Source organism: Phoxinus phoxinus (assembly GCF_949152265.1).
Source record: "Phoxinus phoxinus genome assembly, chromosome: 10".
NCBI classification, from domain to species: domain Eukaryota; kingdom Metazoa; phylum Chordata; class Actinopteri; order Cypriniformes; family Leuciscidae; genus Phoxinus; species Phoxinus phoxinus.
The window spans coordinates 20189156-20202825 of NC_136885.1; the positions used below are offsets into that span (position 1 = coordinate 20189156).

General features: G+C 34.9%; 1 protein-coding gene across 1 annotated transcript; it reads right to left on the reverse strand.

The window, feature by feature from the left end:
• Positions 1-2437: 2437 nt before the first annotated feature.
• LOC307005279 (maternal B9.15 protein) lies at positions 2438-9595 on the reverse strand. Its single transcript, XM_079625272.1, has 5 exons — positions 9323-9595; positions 6188-6368; positions 5339-5476; positions 4315-4609; positions 2438-4053 (listed from the first exon to the last, which is right to left on the reverse strand). The coding sequence occupies exons 1-5, from the start codon at positions 9471-9473 to the stop codon at positions 3859-3861; spliced, it is 960 nt and encodes a 319-aa protein (XP_079481398.1). The 5' UTR covers positions 9474-9595; the 3' UTR covers positions 2438-3858.
• Positions 9596-13670: the final 4075 nt, after the last annotated feature.

Below are 13670 nucleotides of genomic sequence, written 5' to 3' on the forward strand. Positions count from 1 at the left end.
TTTCTCATATGGTCACTGATTAGTTTAGTTCTGTTTAAGTGTGTTTAGTTCATGAGCCCCTCTCGTTTTCTGTCTATTTAAGGCCTGTGTTTCTTTCAGTTCTCGGACCGATTTTAATGTTGGTTGTTCTGTTCCTGATCCTTGTTCATGTGATTCTGTTTTGTGAAGTTTTGAGTTTATTTCTAAATAAAGACTGCTGCACTTAGATCCTGTTTCATCTCTGTAACTGCAACCAGCGCTGACACTAGCCTACTTACAGCATTTGTCATGTTTGTGTATCGTCCAAGAGTGATTGTACGGAAAGCGTAAAGTAGCGTAAGACTATGGTTAACAAGTTGCAATATTTGTGGTTGAAACATTTGACCTAAATTATATACTTGAGAATGAGAGGTAGGCTATGCCTTTGTTTAGAGTTCCTGTTGGGGGACAAGCCTCAAAATCGAGGTCAGACCTCCACAATTTGCGTGCAGATAGCCTAAATACTATGGTCAATGGTCAAAGTCAATGGGGTCCAACAACTGTTTGGTTTCTGACATTCTTCAAAATATCTTCTTTTGTGTTCAGAAGAAGAAAGAAATTAAAACAAACGAGAAAATGATAGCAGAATTTTACTTTTTGGGTGAACTATCTCTTTATCCAACTTCTGCCCACAACAGTTGATGCAGTTCCACGGTAAGCCTGAGATAAAAAAAAAAAAGATAAAAAATAAAGGAAAGGTAAATAGTTTTTAAAGACTGACAGCTGAAGCATACTTTAAAGCATTTGAAAATGAGATTCCCTTGTCCTGAACAGGCTTGTGCAAAATTCTGAATTTCAGAATTGGCCTCCATTCAATTAATGAATTGGAATTTGAATTGAATTGACTCCGCCCCACAGGAAGTTGAATTTGAATTGGAATGACAGGAAGTGGAATTCAATTCATGGCAATTCAAGAAATTCCACCCTTTGTTGAATCTCACATACATTCAGTGTTAGGAAGGTTACTTTGGAAATGTAATTGCTTACTGTTATAAGTTACCCATTATAAATGTGGTTTGGAATACTTTATTTGGATTACTTTATCAATGGAAAGCAATTTCCTTTTAATTTGATTAGTAACTAATTGAATTGCACATTTTACCTCAGTAATAGCCTACAACTTAATTACATTCCTTTTGTAATTTAATAACATAATTTCATTACACGTAACTAGTCACTCCTCAACCCTGCATACATTTTGTTCTAGATAATGATCAAATTCTTGAAATAAATTACCCCCTCAATGTTGTTCAATTAGTTTTGTTCCAATGTTATTTTCATTTCAAAGTAATAAAATAACACAAAGTGCATAATGCAATCCTATCTGACATATTAGCTTCATTGTTAAACACTTCACTTAAAATATGTATATGAATTTATTGGAATTTTGATTGAATTGCAATTCTCCTTCCTTTAATTCAAATTCGAATTGTTAATCTAGATCCTGTTTTTGACACCAATTCAAATTCAAGAATTGTGCACAAGCCTGGTCCTGAAATGAGCAGATAGACTACTTGGAAGATGAAATATTAAACTGCCACTTCCATTATGAACAAAGGACGGACAGGAACTCAGAAACTCAAGCATGGCCACAAAGTTTGTTGGCCTCTCCTCTTCGTTTACAATCCCACTCCTTCAAACTCAATGAACTGAAGCAGATTCTATTTCTATGCTCAAGTCCTTGCCTGTCTTCCTTTAGGAATGACGTTATGACCTTGGGCCATGTGACGCACTCACCCTATGGATCCTTCCGCCAGGGCATCCTGTAGCAGAACTTACAACAACCATCTCAATAAGTGTTTAGTCCAGTCCATGAAGAGTAATTTATTTCTAGGACATTTTCACCATATTTGGCCTGATTTCAGAGGTTAGAAGGTCTTAAGAGAGGTTACAGAGATCCAAACTTTAGTTATCACATCAGAAGGCTTACTTAATATTCAACAATTTTATTGATTTAACTGCACTGACACTATTGTTTGAGAACTCAACTGAGATGGCATCAATGTTTTCTGCAGAACTGCTTTATAGATTGATGATGATCTTTACAACCGTACTGAATCAACACTAAACTGACCAGCTGAATAATGACTATTTTCTTTAAGAGCTGCTGTGCAGCCGAAATGCATTGTTGAATCATTTTCCTGTTATCACTGTAAGGGTACTTTGAAACAATTTGTTTTGTATAAAGCACTATATAAATACAGGTGACTTGATTTGACTCAAGACTAACTCCAAATTCATCAACTTAGCCCATCAAGAAATTTAGATCTTTAGATTTATCATAAATCCTTTAGATTTATGGAAAGATTCAACAAAAAGATTCAAAAAAAATTATACATATTCACATGAATATATATATATATATTCATGTAAACATTTATACTTTACCATAAACAAATAAAAATAGACAACTCTCGTTACTGTTTTAGTAATAAAATATATATTTGTAACAGATCAGTTGGACATAGCTTTAAAACAGATCTAATTACTTTTTACATAATTTACATTGATTGCATAATAACAAAACATTCTTTAAAAGAATACAGAGAAAGAAATCACAAATAAATATGCATTTGAAGACTGAACAAAGAAAACAGGCAAAAGTTTGTAAAATTAATAAAGGTGTTATAAATTTAACATACGAAACAGCACACTATTAATTTATACAAAATAAGAAACAAAGCAAAAGTACAATTCCAGTGTTAAAAGACACTTCTATGTTATACTAGTCTCAATTAGTCATATGGTTCAAAAACTAAATAAACCTAAAAAGGTAGATTATAAAAACACATTTTTGTTAAATAATTTCTTTTGAAACGCACTGGTGAGACGAGGACACTATACACTTTTACATGCAGTTTTATAAAACAGTACCAGTAGAAAATCAATTATTTACAATCAAAACATCAAAACTGCAGCAAATAAAAGATAATGAAATGTGGAAATATGGCTTAAGGCAATGTATACTACCCCCTAGTGGTATTGGAATAAATTACAATAAAATTATCATTACCATTTAGCAAAGGTAAAATTGTGCACAGAATCTAGTATAATTAATTAAATAACATTTATTATTATTTTTTAATGCAGTCCTCTCTACATCTTGAGCATATATGATTATTTTTAGTTAAAGTGAAAAAGGTTAATTCACATTAGTCAGGAACTGTATCTAAATGCAGCACATTTGAAACCTCATCCACACAGCACTATTTGACTTCACTATGAGTTGATTTTTATTTTATTTTTTTTATAGAAAAGGGATGCTTGGTGTTTTCAGAGGTATTGCTGACTCTATAAACCACTCAGTCCTGAGCTGAACTGCTGATAATATTTAGTGAATATTCATTGAATTCAAATTGATTTCAAACAATAATTACATTCGCTTTTCTATTACATGATTTTCTATTACATGAAATACCTCTCCAACATTCTTTGATTAAAAAGTTCCCAAAACATCTAAACGTTCAATACAGAAGTTGGTGGAAAAGCTGTGATTTCCATTTCGATGAATACAAAATTTCAAGTATGCAGCAATCAACTTTCGTTGAGAAAAAATCCCTGTAAGGTTTTTGATCAAGTAATAACAGATTGTGTGTTTTGTGCAAGAGCATTTTGAATATATTGACTGAATCTAAATAACTATGAAATAGGTAAAAAGAGAAAAGGTTTAAAAAATATATGACTAATATCAATTAAAAGTTAAATAGTTGGCATGCTTGTCAATATATCCCATGCTTACGATTTCATTATCATAAGCTATAAAGTTCCCCGCAGAATGGCAGGTACATTATAAATATACTCTAACATACCAGGTGTATGTGCTAATTGGTTTCGAGCTCTCTACCCTTTCACTGTCCCCCAGGTTTGCAGGGTAGCGTGAGGCACAATGAACTGAGGAGGGGCATTGGGCACGACATAGTAAGTGAACAAAGGAGAAGGTGCCGGTGGACATACGGTCGTGAAGAACATGCCTCTCTTTTTCTTGTACTGAGGCCACATCGGTGCAGGGTTGTAAAAGTACTGCGGGCCAGGGATCTGTTAATGACAGAGAAAATATTTTACAATGTCAGTTTTAAGACTTGTCTTTTATTCAAAGGTATCGTAGTTTGTGTTCAAAAACTGCAGAGAAAACAAATCTAGCAAGAAGTGAATATAAAAACAGTTGGTTTCTAAAAATAGAGGCAGAGGTGAATGCGTTTTTTGCTCTTGCTAGTAATTCCAACATTTCAGCCTTCCTCAGTCAACTTGAGCGTAGTTTGCTGAAGTGAACTTGTAACAATGCATCATGGTATTTACCTGAGCTGTGGGAAACTTGCGTTGCCCTTTTGGCTCCCTTGCTTTAAATCTCGTTGTATAAACGGTGTTCTCCACTGTTCTCTTCTCCACTTTTTTCGTTTCGTCTTTCACCTCCTCTTCTGTATCACTTGAGACTGCTGAGCCGCAGTCAGATGAGGTCGCTGAGTGGTAGTCCGATGTATCCGGATTCACAGAATCCACTTGGTTAAAAGTGTAATCCTTATTCGAGTGCTTTACCACATCCTCGACTTTAGCAAACTGAGCCACAGTAAAATATCTGCCGTTCTCCCCAGACCTGTGGGAACATATGAATGTAAACCATTACTTTAACATGACTAGTATTAGGTTGTGTTCACACTTGATTAGATTAAAACGAACCCTAGTGCGATTGCTCTGTTAGTGTGGTTCATTTGAATAAGTGTGAACCCTGCCATCCGAACCCTGATGCGCACACCAAACGAGAGGACCGAGGCCGCTGAAAGATGGGTCTCGATCCACTTCCAAACCAACTCTGGCGCAGTTCGAATGATATATGAACGCAACACAAACCAAATACATGTACACGAACCAAAAACAGGACATGATGTCACAAGATGTGACCCTAAAAAGGGCCGAATGCTCAAGCATACCTGTTTTTTCGCGTCATAGTCACGATGTTGTCCATCAGTTTGGTACGGGCATCAGAACTGCATCTCTTCGCAGCAGATCGTTTGTGTGTGTGACAGAGGGATTCCTGCCGTCATTTTAACTCCTTTACACATTTTATAAGCTCTTCACGAGTTCTCAGCTCGTCAAACTATCATCATATGTAGGCTACGCACATAAAACGAGTGCATACAGATAGTTTTGGACGCTAAGTGGACCATGACTAAATGTCCGAACCAAGCAAACCGAACTACAAGTGTGAACACACCCTTAGATCGCACTTCACAAAAAATACCATATTCATAAAAAGGCCTATAGATACCGTTCTTCTTTAATTTATCAAACAACAAGTATTTCTTTCAAATATCATTCAACTTACCGCACACACACCTCCAACGGGTCGATCCACATTGTGATCTCCCGAGGAAAGCCCAACTCCCTTGCCTTTAAGCCACTCTCCATGCATGCTTGTGATACTGATTCATCCCAGGGAATTCTGTCATTTATTCTGATGCATCTGAGAAATCCAGGAGAGCGTAAAAAAGTTAATATTGTAAATGGTTGCTACAGTATGTAGGTCTTTCAGATATTACCTTATGTAGAGTATGAATAATTTCCACTTTGACAACAAATTAAATGATTTCTTCACTTTTTTTTACTGAAAGCAGGCATGAGCATGCAATAGTTTGTGGAAAGTAAGATTTTTAACTTTTTTAAACTTTCTAATAATTAAAGAATCCTGAAAAAAAATGAAGACTGGAGTAATGATGCTGACAATTCAGCTTTGCCATCACAGAATAAATTACATTTGAAAATATATTAAAAAAGAAAACATTTATTTTTAAATTGTAATAATATTTCACAATATTTTTTGTCACAATATTCACAGTGCACAATATTCACAGTGCACAATATTCACAGTTTGTCATCCAATAAATGCAGCCGTATTAAGCAGAAGAGCATAAAAACATATTTTGAATATATAGTGTATATTGAGATAATGCTGACGAAGCTATTTTACATCGTATTTATTTCATATTGATTTGATCAGTGCATTACTACGATAAAAGGAAGGAACGTGTTCGGGTCACTTAGTTTAGTCGTGGCCATGACTTTAATGCTTAAAAAATCTGCCATAACAACCTGGCATTATGAAGATTATCAAAAAATTAACTTTTATTTTTGAATTAAGAATAACAGTGCGACATTAAGACACTGCTAGGGTTACCTGTATGCCTGTCCTTTGCTGGGGTTGTCTGGGTACCAGTGGTCTGAGAACTTTTCAAGCAGAAGCTCTTGTAATTTTGTAGCGAAAAGTTTGGCTTTAATTTGATCCACACCTCCACGCTCCACTGCCAAACCTTTCAGAAAGTTCACTCCAGCACTCACTTCTCTCTTCATTCTCGCCACTGAAAAAAAAAATCATGAAAAGCTGAAATTCCTCTTTGGGACTTATTATATTCAGGAACCACAAAGTTAGGACATAATAATAATCTCTGATTGACATCCGTTAGTTAAGTCGAAAAGTTCTAGCATTCTTATTAAGAATATTGTATTCAGTGTAAAAGTCAACTACGCAAAAAGACTAAATGTGCAGGCCTGAAAAAAGCACGTTCTTCTTGTTCAAATAAAAGCATATTAGTTTTCAGTCACTAGCCAAAAAAACATGTCTTGTCAAATAAATAAATTCCCATGTTTAACCACCACCTGAAACATCTACCCATTTGTATAGGTCATTTCTATAAGCATCTCAGAAAGGGGAACTTCTCTAAGCAAGGGTTTCTCTTTTCTCTGACACCTGTTGAAACTGTGTCAGCTGTTACTCAGCTCCACTACATGTAAAGACTTGTTACTGACAGAATGCCACAACCATAATTTGCATTAAAGGCAAATAGGATGCAAAAATGTGAATAGAGTTGCTTTTCCCAACAGGATATTGCTAAATAAGGTTTACAGTTGCAAATTAAGATAAATAAAAGTGCAAATAAAAATGCATCCTTTGGACTCACAATGCAAATTAGTGTTATCATAGTGCTATTATGTTATTATTTTTTTAATTCCAAGACATTAATATGCAGTCATATACTGATGTTTTTTAGCCGAAACTCCCACTAAGAAAAATATCTCACTAAGTGTAAATATTTGAACTTCTTTCTGAGTAAATTAAACCATGTATAAGTTATGTTTAAATAATTAAACGTTTTATTATTCAATTCAGTTTACTTTGCGAAACATGCTGGCCTACTTATGACAATTCAGTCATAAGTCTTTGTTAATTCCAAGAAAAAAAATTGGATTTACATATAATATTTATACAACACTAATTAAACCAAATGACCAATATCTGCCACTCTAAACATGCTGACTTAGGTTGTTGGACTATGCAACCTTTGAGGAACAGGCTAGGAGTCTACATTCAGACATTAGTCAGAATGCTGATTTAAGTGACACAATAATAAGTCATTCAAGAGTAAGTCTGCACAAGGGGCTCATATAGCTCAGATTAATTCTATTTTCCACCTACACCTCAAACTCTTGGGCTACTTGTGACGGAAGGCAAGCTGCAAACTCAAGTAAAGCAGAATGTCTTAATGTCATGTGCATGGGTTTAGAGATGAGTCGTGAGCAGGTCAACAGGTGCTGAAAGTTTTGTCTAGGCTATATTAAAGTTTATAATCAAATTAAAAGAAGAAATTGTGAATCGCACGTTACAAACTCAGTGTAGATCATTTTAGGCATGTGTTCTCAAAAGGCAAAGTTCCAGACAATAGGGGTGAGCGTGGCACAAACTAACGCGGGGCTAGTTTTAACACACTTGTTTTAAATACTTCCACACATGCTAGCATGACGGAACTTAGTGTATTTACTAGTTGCCATATCAACACTATATAGAGAAACAAATCTGAAATCTTTGGAAGATATCACTGAACATTTACTTAACCATATAATTTCTTATGTTAATTTTTCATCTCTATTTTTGGTGTTTATTTTAAATTAGACAAATCTGATATTATTTTAATCTCCAATATGTTATTTAACAGTTGACATGGTTCTGTAATGCTTCGCTAACTAGCAGTCACTAGCAGGGTTAAATCCCAGTTGTGCGGGTGGGGCATGTTGTAACACTGCGTTACAATCCCCTATTATTAGAACTATTAGAACTATGCTATTATTTTCTATAGGCTACTTTTATGAATTCTATTGAGAAAACACGAGAAAAGAGTGAATAAAGACTGAGAGTCAATGTTCAGAAATTAATAATTATTATTATGTTTTGAATTACGGTATGTTGCATAGCTGCGTTTTCCGGTGTGTTCGTTGTCAAATTATTTTATTTTTAATTATTAAAAAATGCCATTATTTTATATTAAAAAGTTAATAATTATATTTTATTGAGAAAATATTTATGTAAATAATTGTCTTGTATATATATTTTTTTTAAGTAGATCAGATAGTATGTTAAGCTGTCATGGTCATGTTACAATGTGCCCCTCACATGTTACAATGTAGGCTACTCCCCACCTATGGGCCTTGTTGTCACTTTCACATCCATTCTTTCGGCGTTGTATATCAAGATTAAAAGTAGCCTATACACTGTATTTATAAAACAAAACCACGTAATTGTTCTAGACATGTGTGAAATTAACGTGGAAAAAATACTCTGAACCCCATACATTTACACAAACTGAGAAAGTCAAAAAGCGTTCGGTTGTGCCCTGCTCTCTCCTATTTTTCTCCATCCATTTTCCAAACCGCTTGTATGTAGGCTACTAGTGACGCGGGGTGTTATTTACAATAATCAAATTCTACTCTATTATTACAGTCTATTAAAACTGATAATGTCTATTAAAAAGTACGGCTATGAGCCCATTACTGTATAAAGGACTAAAAAACGGAGCGCACCAAAGAACTACTATTCAGTCACGTGCTAAACGCGCACCACATGCAATACTAAAGATGTTTAAGCAAGCGGCTGGGAAAGTGCATCATCGGAAATTCCCAACGAAAAACCCCACAATCATGTGTGTGTGTGTGTGTGTGTGTGTGTGTGTGTGTAGCCTAATATATATATGCTATAGTGTAATAATAGTGATAGTGTAATTATCATTTTCAAACTTTTTTATATTAATATAGCCTAATGATAATAATGGTGCTAACCAATTGCAGTAACAAGTAGCCTAGTACTAGTATACGATCAAGATAATCGGAGTTTAACATTTTACATAGCCTAGGCTACTACATCACATTTATGTTTTGGCAATTTTACAACTTGATCCCTTAACTCAATCTCTTAAGAACAAATAAGAAAGAAAAACTTCAACAATTATTTTAATAATAAATTATTCTTAAGGCAATTCCTTACCGATATAAGATGTATCCAAAATGACTCGGATGTTTCTTCTTTTCAGTTCTACTTCCTCTAAACTGTTATGTCCTAAATAGGCTGATAGTAAGCACGTTGCTTCCTTGTTGTAGTCGTTATTGTAGTACACCAGTGTTCCACGTTTCTTCATTCGTGCTGGGGTCGGTCGACCAACAAACACGTCATTTTACCGTCAGTGACTAGCATATGACTCACTTCCTTGTCCATACAGTACAGCTTTACACACTTTTTTACTACAAGCAGTCATGCCCTGGTATTATCATAGACAGTGGGTTATTTTGGCGCTGATTCACCTCAAACCCAAATATGGTCATTGCTAATGTAGGAAGTAAGATTAAGGTTTATGATGATTTTTAATCTGTATTTATCAATGCCATTGTAGGTGTACATTTTGTTTTTGTTCTTGGTGTTTAATAAAAAATAAATTAAAAATAAGGCTTATGATAATTTTAAGAAGACATTGTAAAATATTATCGCGTATAGGTTTTTTTCGGTTGTGTGTGTCAAGTAGGCCTACGTCTGTTGCCTAATAGTTTAGATTAGTTTAATAATATACCTTTTTGTGTGATTTTTGCTAAACCTGATTTTTTAAGTGTATTAAATTATGATTTGTAAATAAGAATAGTAAGAAAGGCTTAAAATAATATAGATAAATATTCAAACACAAAAACAAAATAAACATATGGCTACACCAATCATCAAAACCAGAAAAATATACAGTTAATAAATAAAAAACATATTTAGAAGTTATGATGCGATTAATACATTATGAGGAAATTAGCCTACTAAATAATCAAGTTCATAGTTCATAAAAAGAAAGTGAGGTGTGTATGTAAAGAGTCTCATCAATAATATAGTATTAGGCCTAACCATTATATAGTGCCATTGAACCGGCACTATAAAAGCAATATCGGGTTGGAATAGAATTGCATGACTTCAGGACTGATCAACTGTTGATGGAGCTTGAACTTCTCCTGATGTGCAGCAGATGGCAGAATTGATCTCTCACGTCTGCTGCTTTCTCTTCAATAGGCCCTATGCACAGCTGCACTACTTCCTGAACTTAAGCAGGGTCCTTTGTTTCCTGTCTGCCAGGATTGGCCAAACTGATTAATCCAGGTGTGTCTGACCAACAACAATAATCAGACACACCTGGATTAATCAGTTTGGCCAATCCTGGCAGACAGGAAACAAAGGACCCTGCTTAAGTTCAGGAAGTAGTGCAGCTGTGCATAGGGCCTATTGCCCTCTGGGTAAGGATATGATGTTAGAGCGGGTTCATCAGGCTACATGTTAGATCAACTTGCTCAAACAGAAAACATAGAAAACAGTATGAGAAAAATGGTATCATTGATATCAATCAGTCACTTTTACACAATCACCTCCCACGTTGTCCACAAGGGAGGTGGACAACGATTTCAAAAGAGAAAGAGGATCAGATGGTCATAACCAATATTCAATAAGATTTTTTTTACTGGCAGTGCAGTCAGGAGAATAATCAATCTGCCTCCATGCTGTAACTGGAATTCAACAACAAAATGGGAAAACAGTGTGATTTCTCCTCATTTTCTCCTTCTTCCATTGTCTTTTCCTGCATACATTCTTGGCTCCAGATTCCTTGTCAGTGGGTGATTCCGGTCCTCAGTTGGTGGACTGATTGGATTTTTCCTGGATGCATTTGAACAAGCAATTAATTTGGTCAAAGAGCCATGGGTGATTTGGCATCCCACTAGAATTAAGAGTGTGATGCATTCCTTTGACCTGGCACCTCGATCAGCCCTTGAGAGGTTGAGTGAATCATAAGGAAGGAAACCATACTTGGGTCATTTGCATACGATTCATATTTTCCCCCAATATGAACTACGTCTTGAATGTGACATTTTAGCCATTCGATTGATGATTTCCCCAAACATTGTGCCTCTTATCAAAATATTTAGTTTGTTTGTGCACCCCTACCAGCCCAGCAAAAGTGGTTCAACCAATGGCGTGAGTTTGGGGAGGGGCAATCTGTTTGATTGACCAATTGCAGAAGCGTTGAGTGTTCTGTCATTTTTTTTTTGTGCCATTTTAGGAATTAATTATTTAGTTTGGTAAGAATTTGTGTGAGTTTGACTAAAATGCTGTAGAAGTTACACACTTTTTTATTTGTTTTAGATGCCCAAAATGACTTGGCTTATTATCTATGGAGTTACTTTTGTGTCTTTTTTATGCAATCAAACATAGTGCATTTTAGAGCAAAACTAATTATATTGCATTTTTTTAAACAAAGATTGCAAATACTTTGAGATGCAGCTTAATTTGCAAGCAAACCTTTTTAACTCAGAAGCAAAGATTTTAGACCTTCAAAAATAAAATAAAAAATTTGCATAAAGGAAAGAGAATATTTATTTGAAATGCAATGAGTTTTGTTATCAGTTACTTTATTTTTGTCATTAAAAACAGTCTTAAGAAGACTTATTTTTGTAATCTTTTATTTTTTAAGTACAATATAATTAATTTTTGCTCTCAAACACAGTATTGATTGCATAAAAAAGACACAAATTGATACAAAGTTACTCCATAATTATCCACAACAATAACAGCAGTTGAAAAGTAGCTTGATTGGTATTTCTTTCACTTATTGCTACCAAATCTAAATGGATCATATTTCTTATATTAGAAACCACAGGTGCTTTGTTCGTAGCCATGGGAAATTATCAAGGCTATTCTTTGTTGCCCAGCTTGAGCTTTGCAGCAATAAATGACTTCTACACTGGCACATAATAATATATGAAGGTAGTGTATAAAAATATAAAAACTAAATAAATATTAAAATAAAGATTTGCATTGTAAATTGCAAAATGTACTTTTTTTTGCAATATAATTAGAGCTGAATATTTTAATAATAATATTTTAAAATGTATCATTTTCATAATTGATTTAATTACGTGTATTTTTATATCTTGAAAATAACCACTTTAGAATCCATTTTGTATCATTGAAGTCCTCAAACACAAATGCTGTCTGTTAGTTGCTTCACCTTTAAAAATGTATCGATTTCCCGGGCTCCCAGCAAGCTTAATGCAATCAATAGCGATGGCCTTTCAAGATCAGCATCAGTATAAGCATACCATCCTCTCATGCACAGTTACCTCCACACACACACACACACACACACACACACACACACACACACACACACACACACACACACACACACACACACACACACACACACACACACACACACACACACACACACACACACACACACACACACACACACACCCTCTATATCCCCCTCACACCCCCAGGTAATGATTGTCCTTGGGCAAAAGAACAGTTTGTCTGCATTAGGAGTGAAGTGTTCCTAATGGGATTGTTCTCCCACTCTGGTAATGATGTTATGTATGAAGGGCCAGTTTACTTTTTATAATGAAGGTGAAAGAGATTGCAGCACACTTCTCTTTGACCTCTGTTATCTACCCTGTCTTTTCTCCCCCTTCCTTCCATCCCACCTCTCACCAATTCTGAAGCAGATCGATAGTTGTTTAGGTTTGCAGTGTGCTCAAAGATCTGCCTCGTTGGTTGTGTGGAGATAATGTGTGGTGTGATCTGTCCTTGTTACTCTGGGTGAGGGCAATCAAAAGAGGTGAGACTGTGATTTTGATTACTTTTGAATGGTTGCTCAATGTCATCAACAGTGCAAAGTCTTTACATTGAGTAAGTACTGTATAATACTACTACATGTGCTGAAATGCAAGTATTTTGTGAAATTGCTTATAATAATTGTTACTTTTGAGGGTACAGGTGGTGGTGAGAAAAAAATGTGACAAGTCAAATCAGTTCCAGTTGTGATAGGGGTTGTGACATTTCAGCAAAAGTTCAAATAACAGAACAGCATAATCAGTTAATTGTGCTGAACCATCAAGCACCTAGTTCTCTAGTCTAAAAAACCAAAATAATTGAGAGAAGTGCACCCACAAAGCGAGGTGCTTCATTCACCAACTGACATGACAGCAGCATCGACACATGACAAGCCACCATGCATTTCATTGTAGCCTAGGCTATGCAAAAGAGCAGATTTTTCTCAAAATGATTTTGAGTCTTTTTCAATTTACTTAATTAAAATTATATACTAAAATCATTATCGAATGTTAATTTGTGTGCAGTCAATTTATATTTGTAAAATGGAATCTGAAAAAACAGGTCCCAGCATCAGGGACGTGCAGAGAGTTCCTCAGGGGCAGGGGCTCAAATATAAAAAGGGGCATATATATAAATATATATGTGCTTTGCATCACAGAAATAAATTATATTTTTAAAGTATATTAAAATAGAAAACCAT

Bases quoted from the DNA above. Each gene is read 5' to 3' on its own strand.
- LOC307005279 (XM_079625272.1), bottom strand. From the start codon at position 9,473: ATGAAGAAACGTGGAACACTGGTGTACTACAATAACGACTACAACAAG. The intron at 6,369-9,322 runs GTAAGGAATTGC...TTTTTTTTTCAG, and splicing joins TTTGGATACATCTTATATCG to TGGCGAGAATGAAGAGAGAA. The intron at 5,477-6,187 runs GTAACCCTAGCA...TGGATTTCTCAG, and splicing joins AGCAAAGGACAGGCATACAG to ATGCATCAGAATAAATGACA.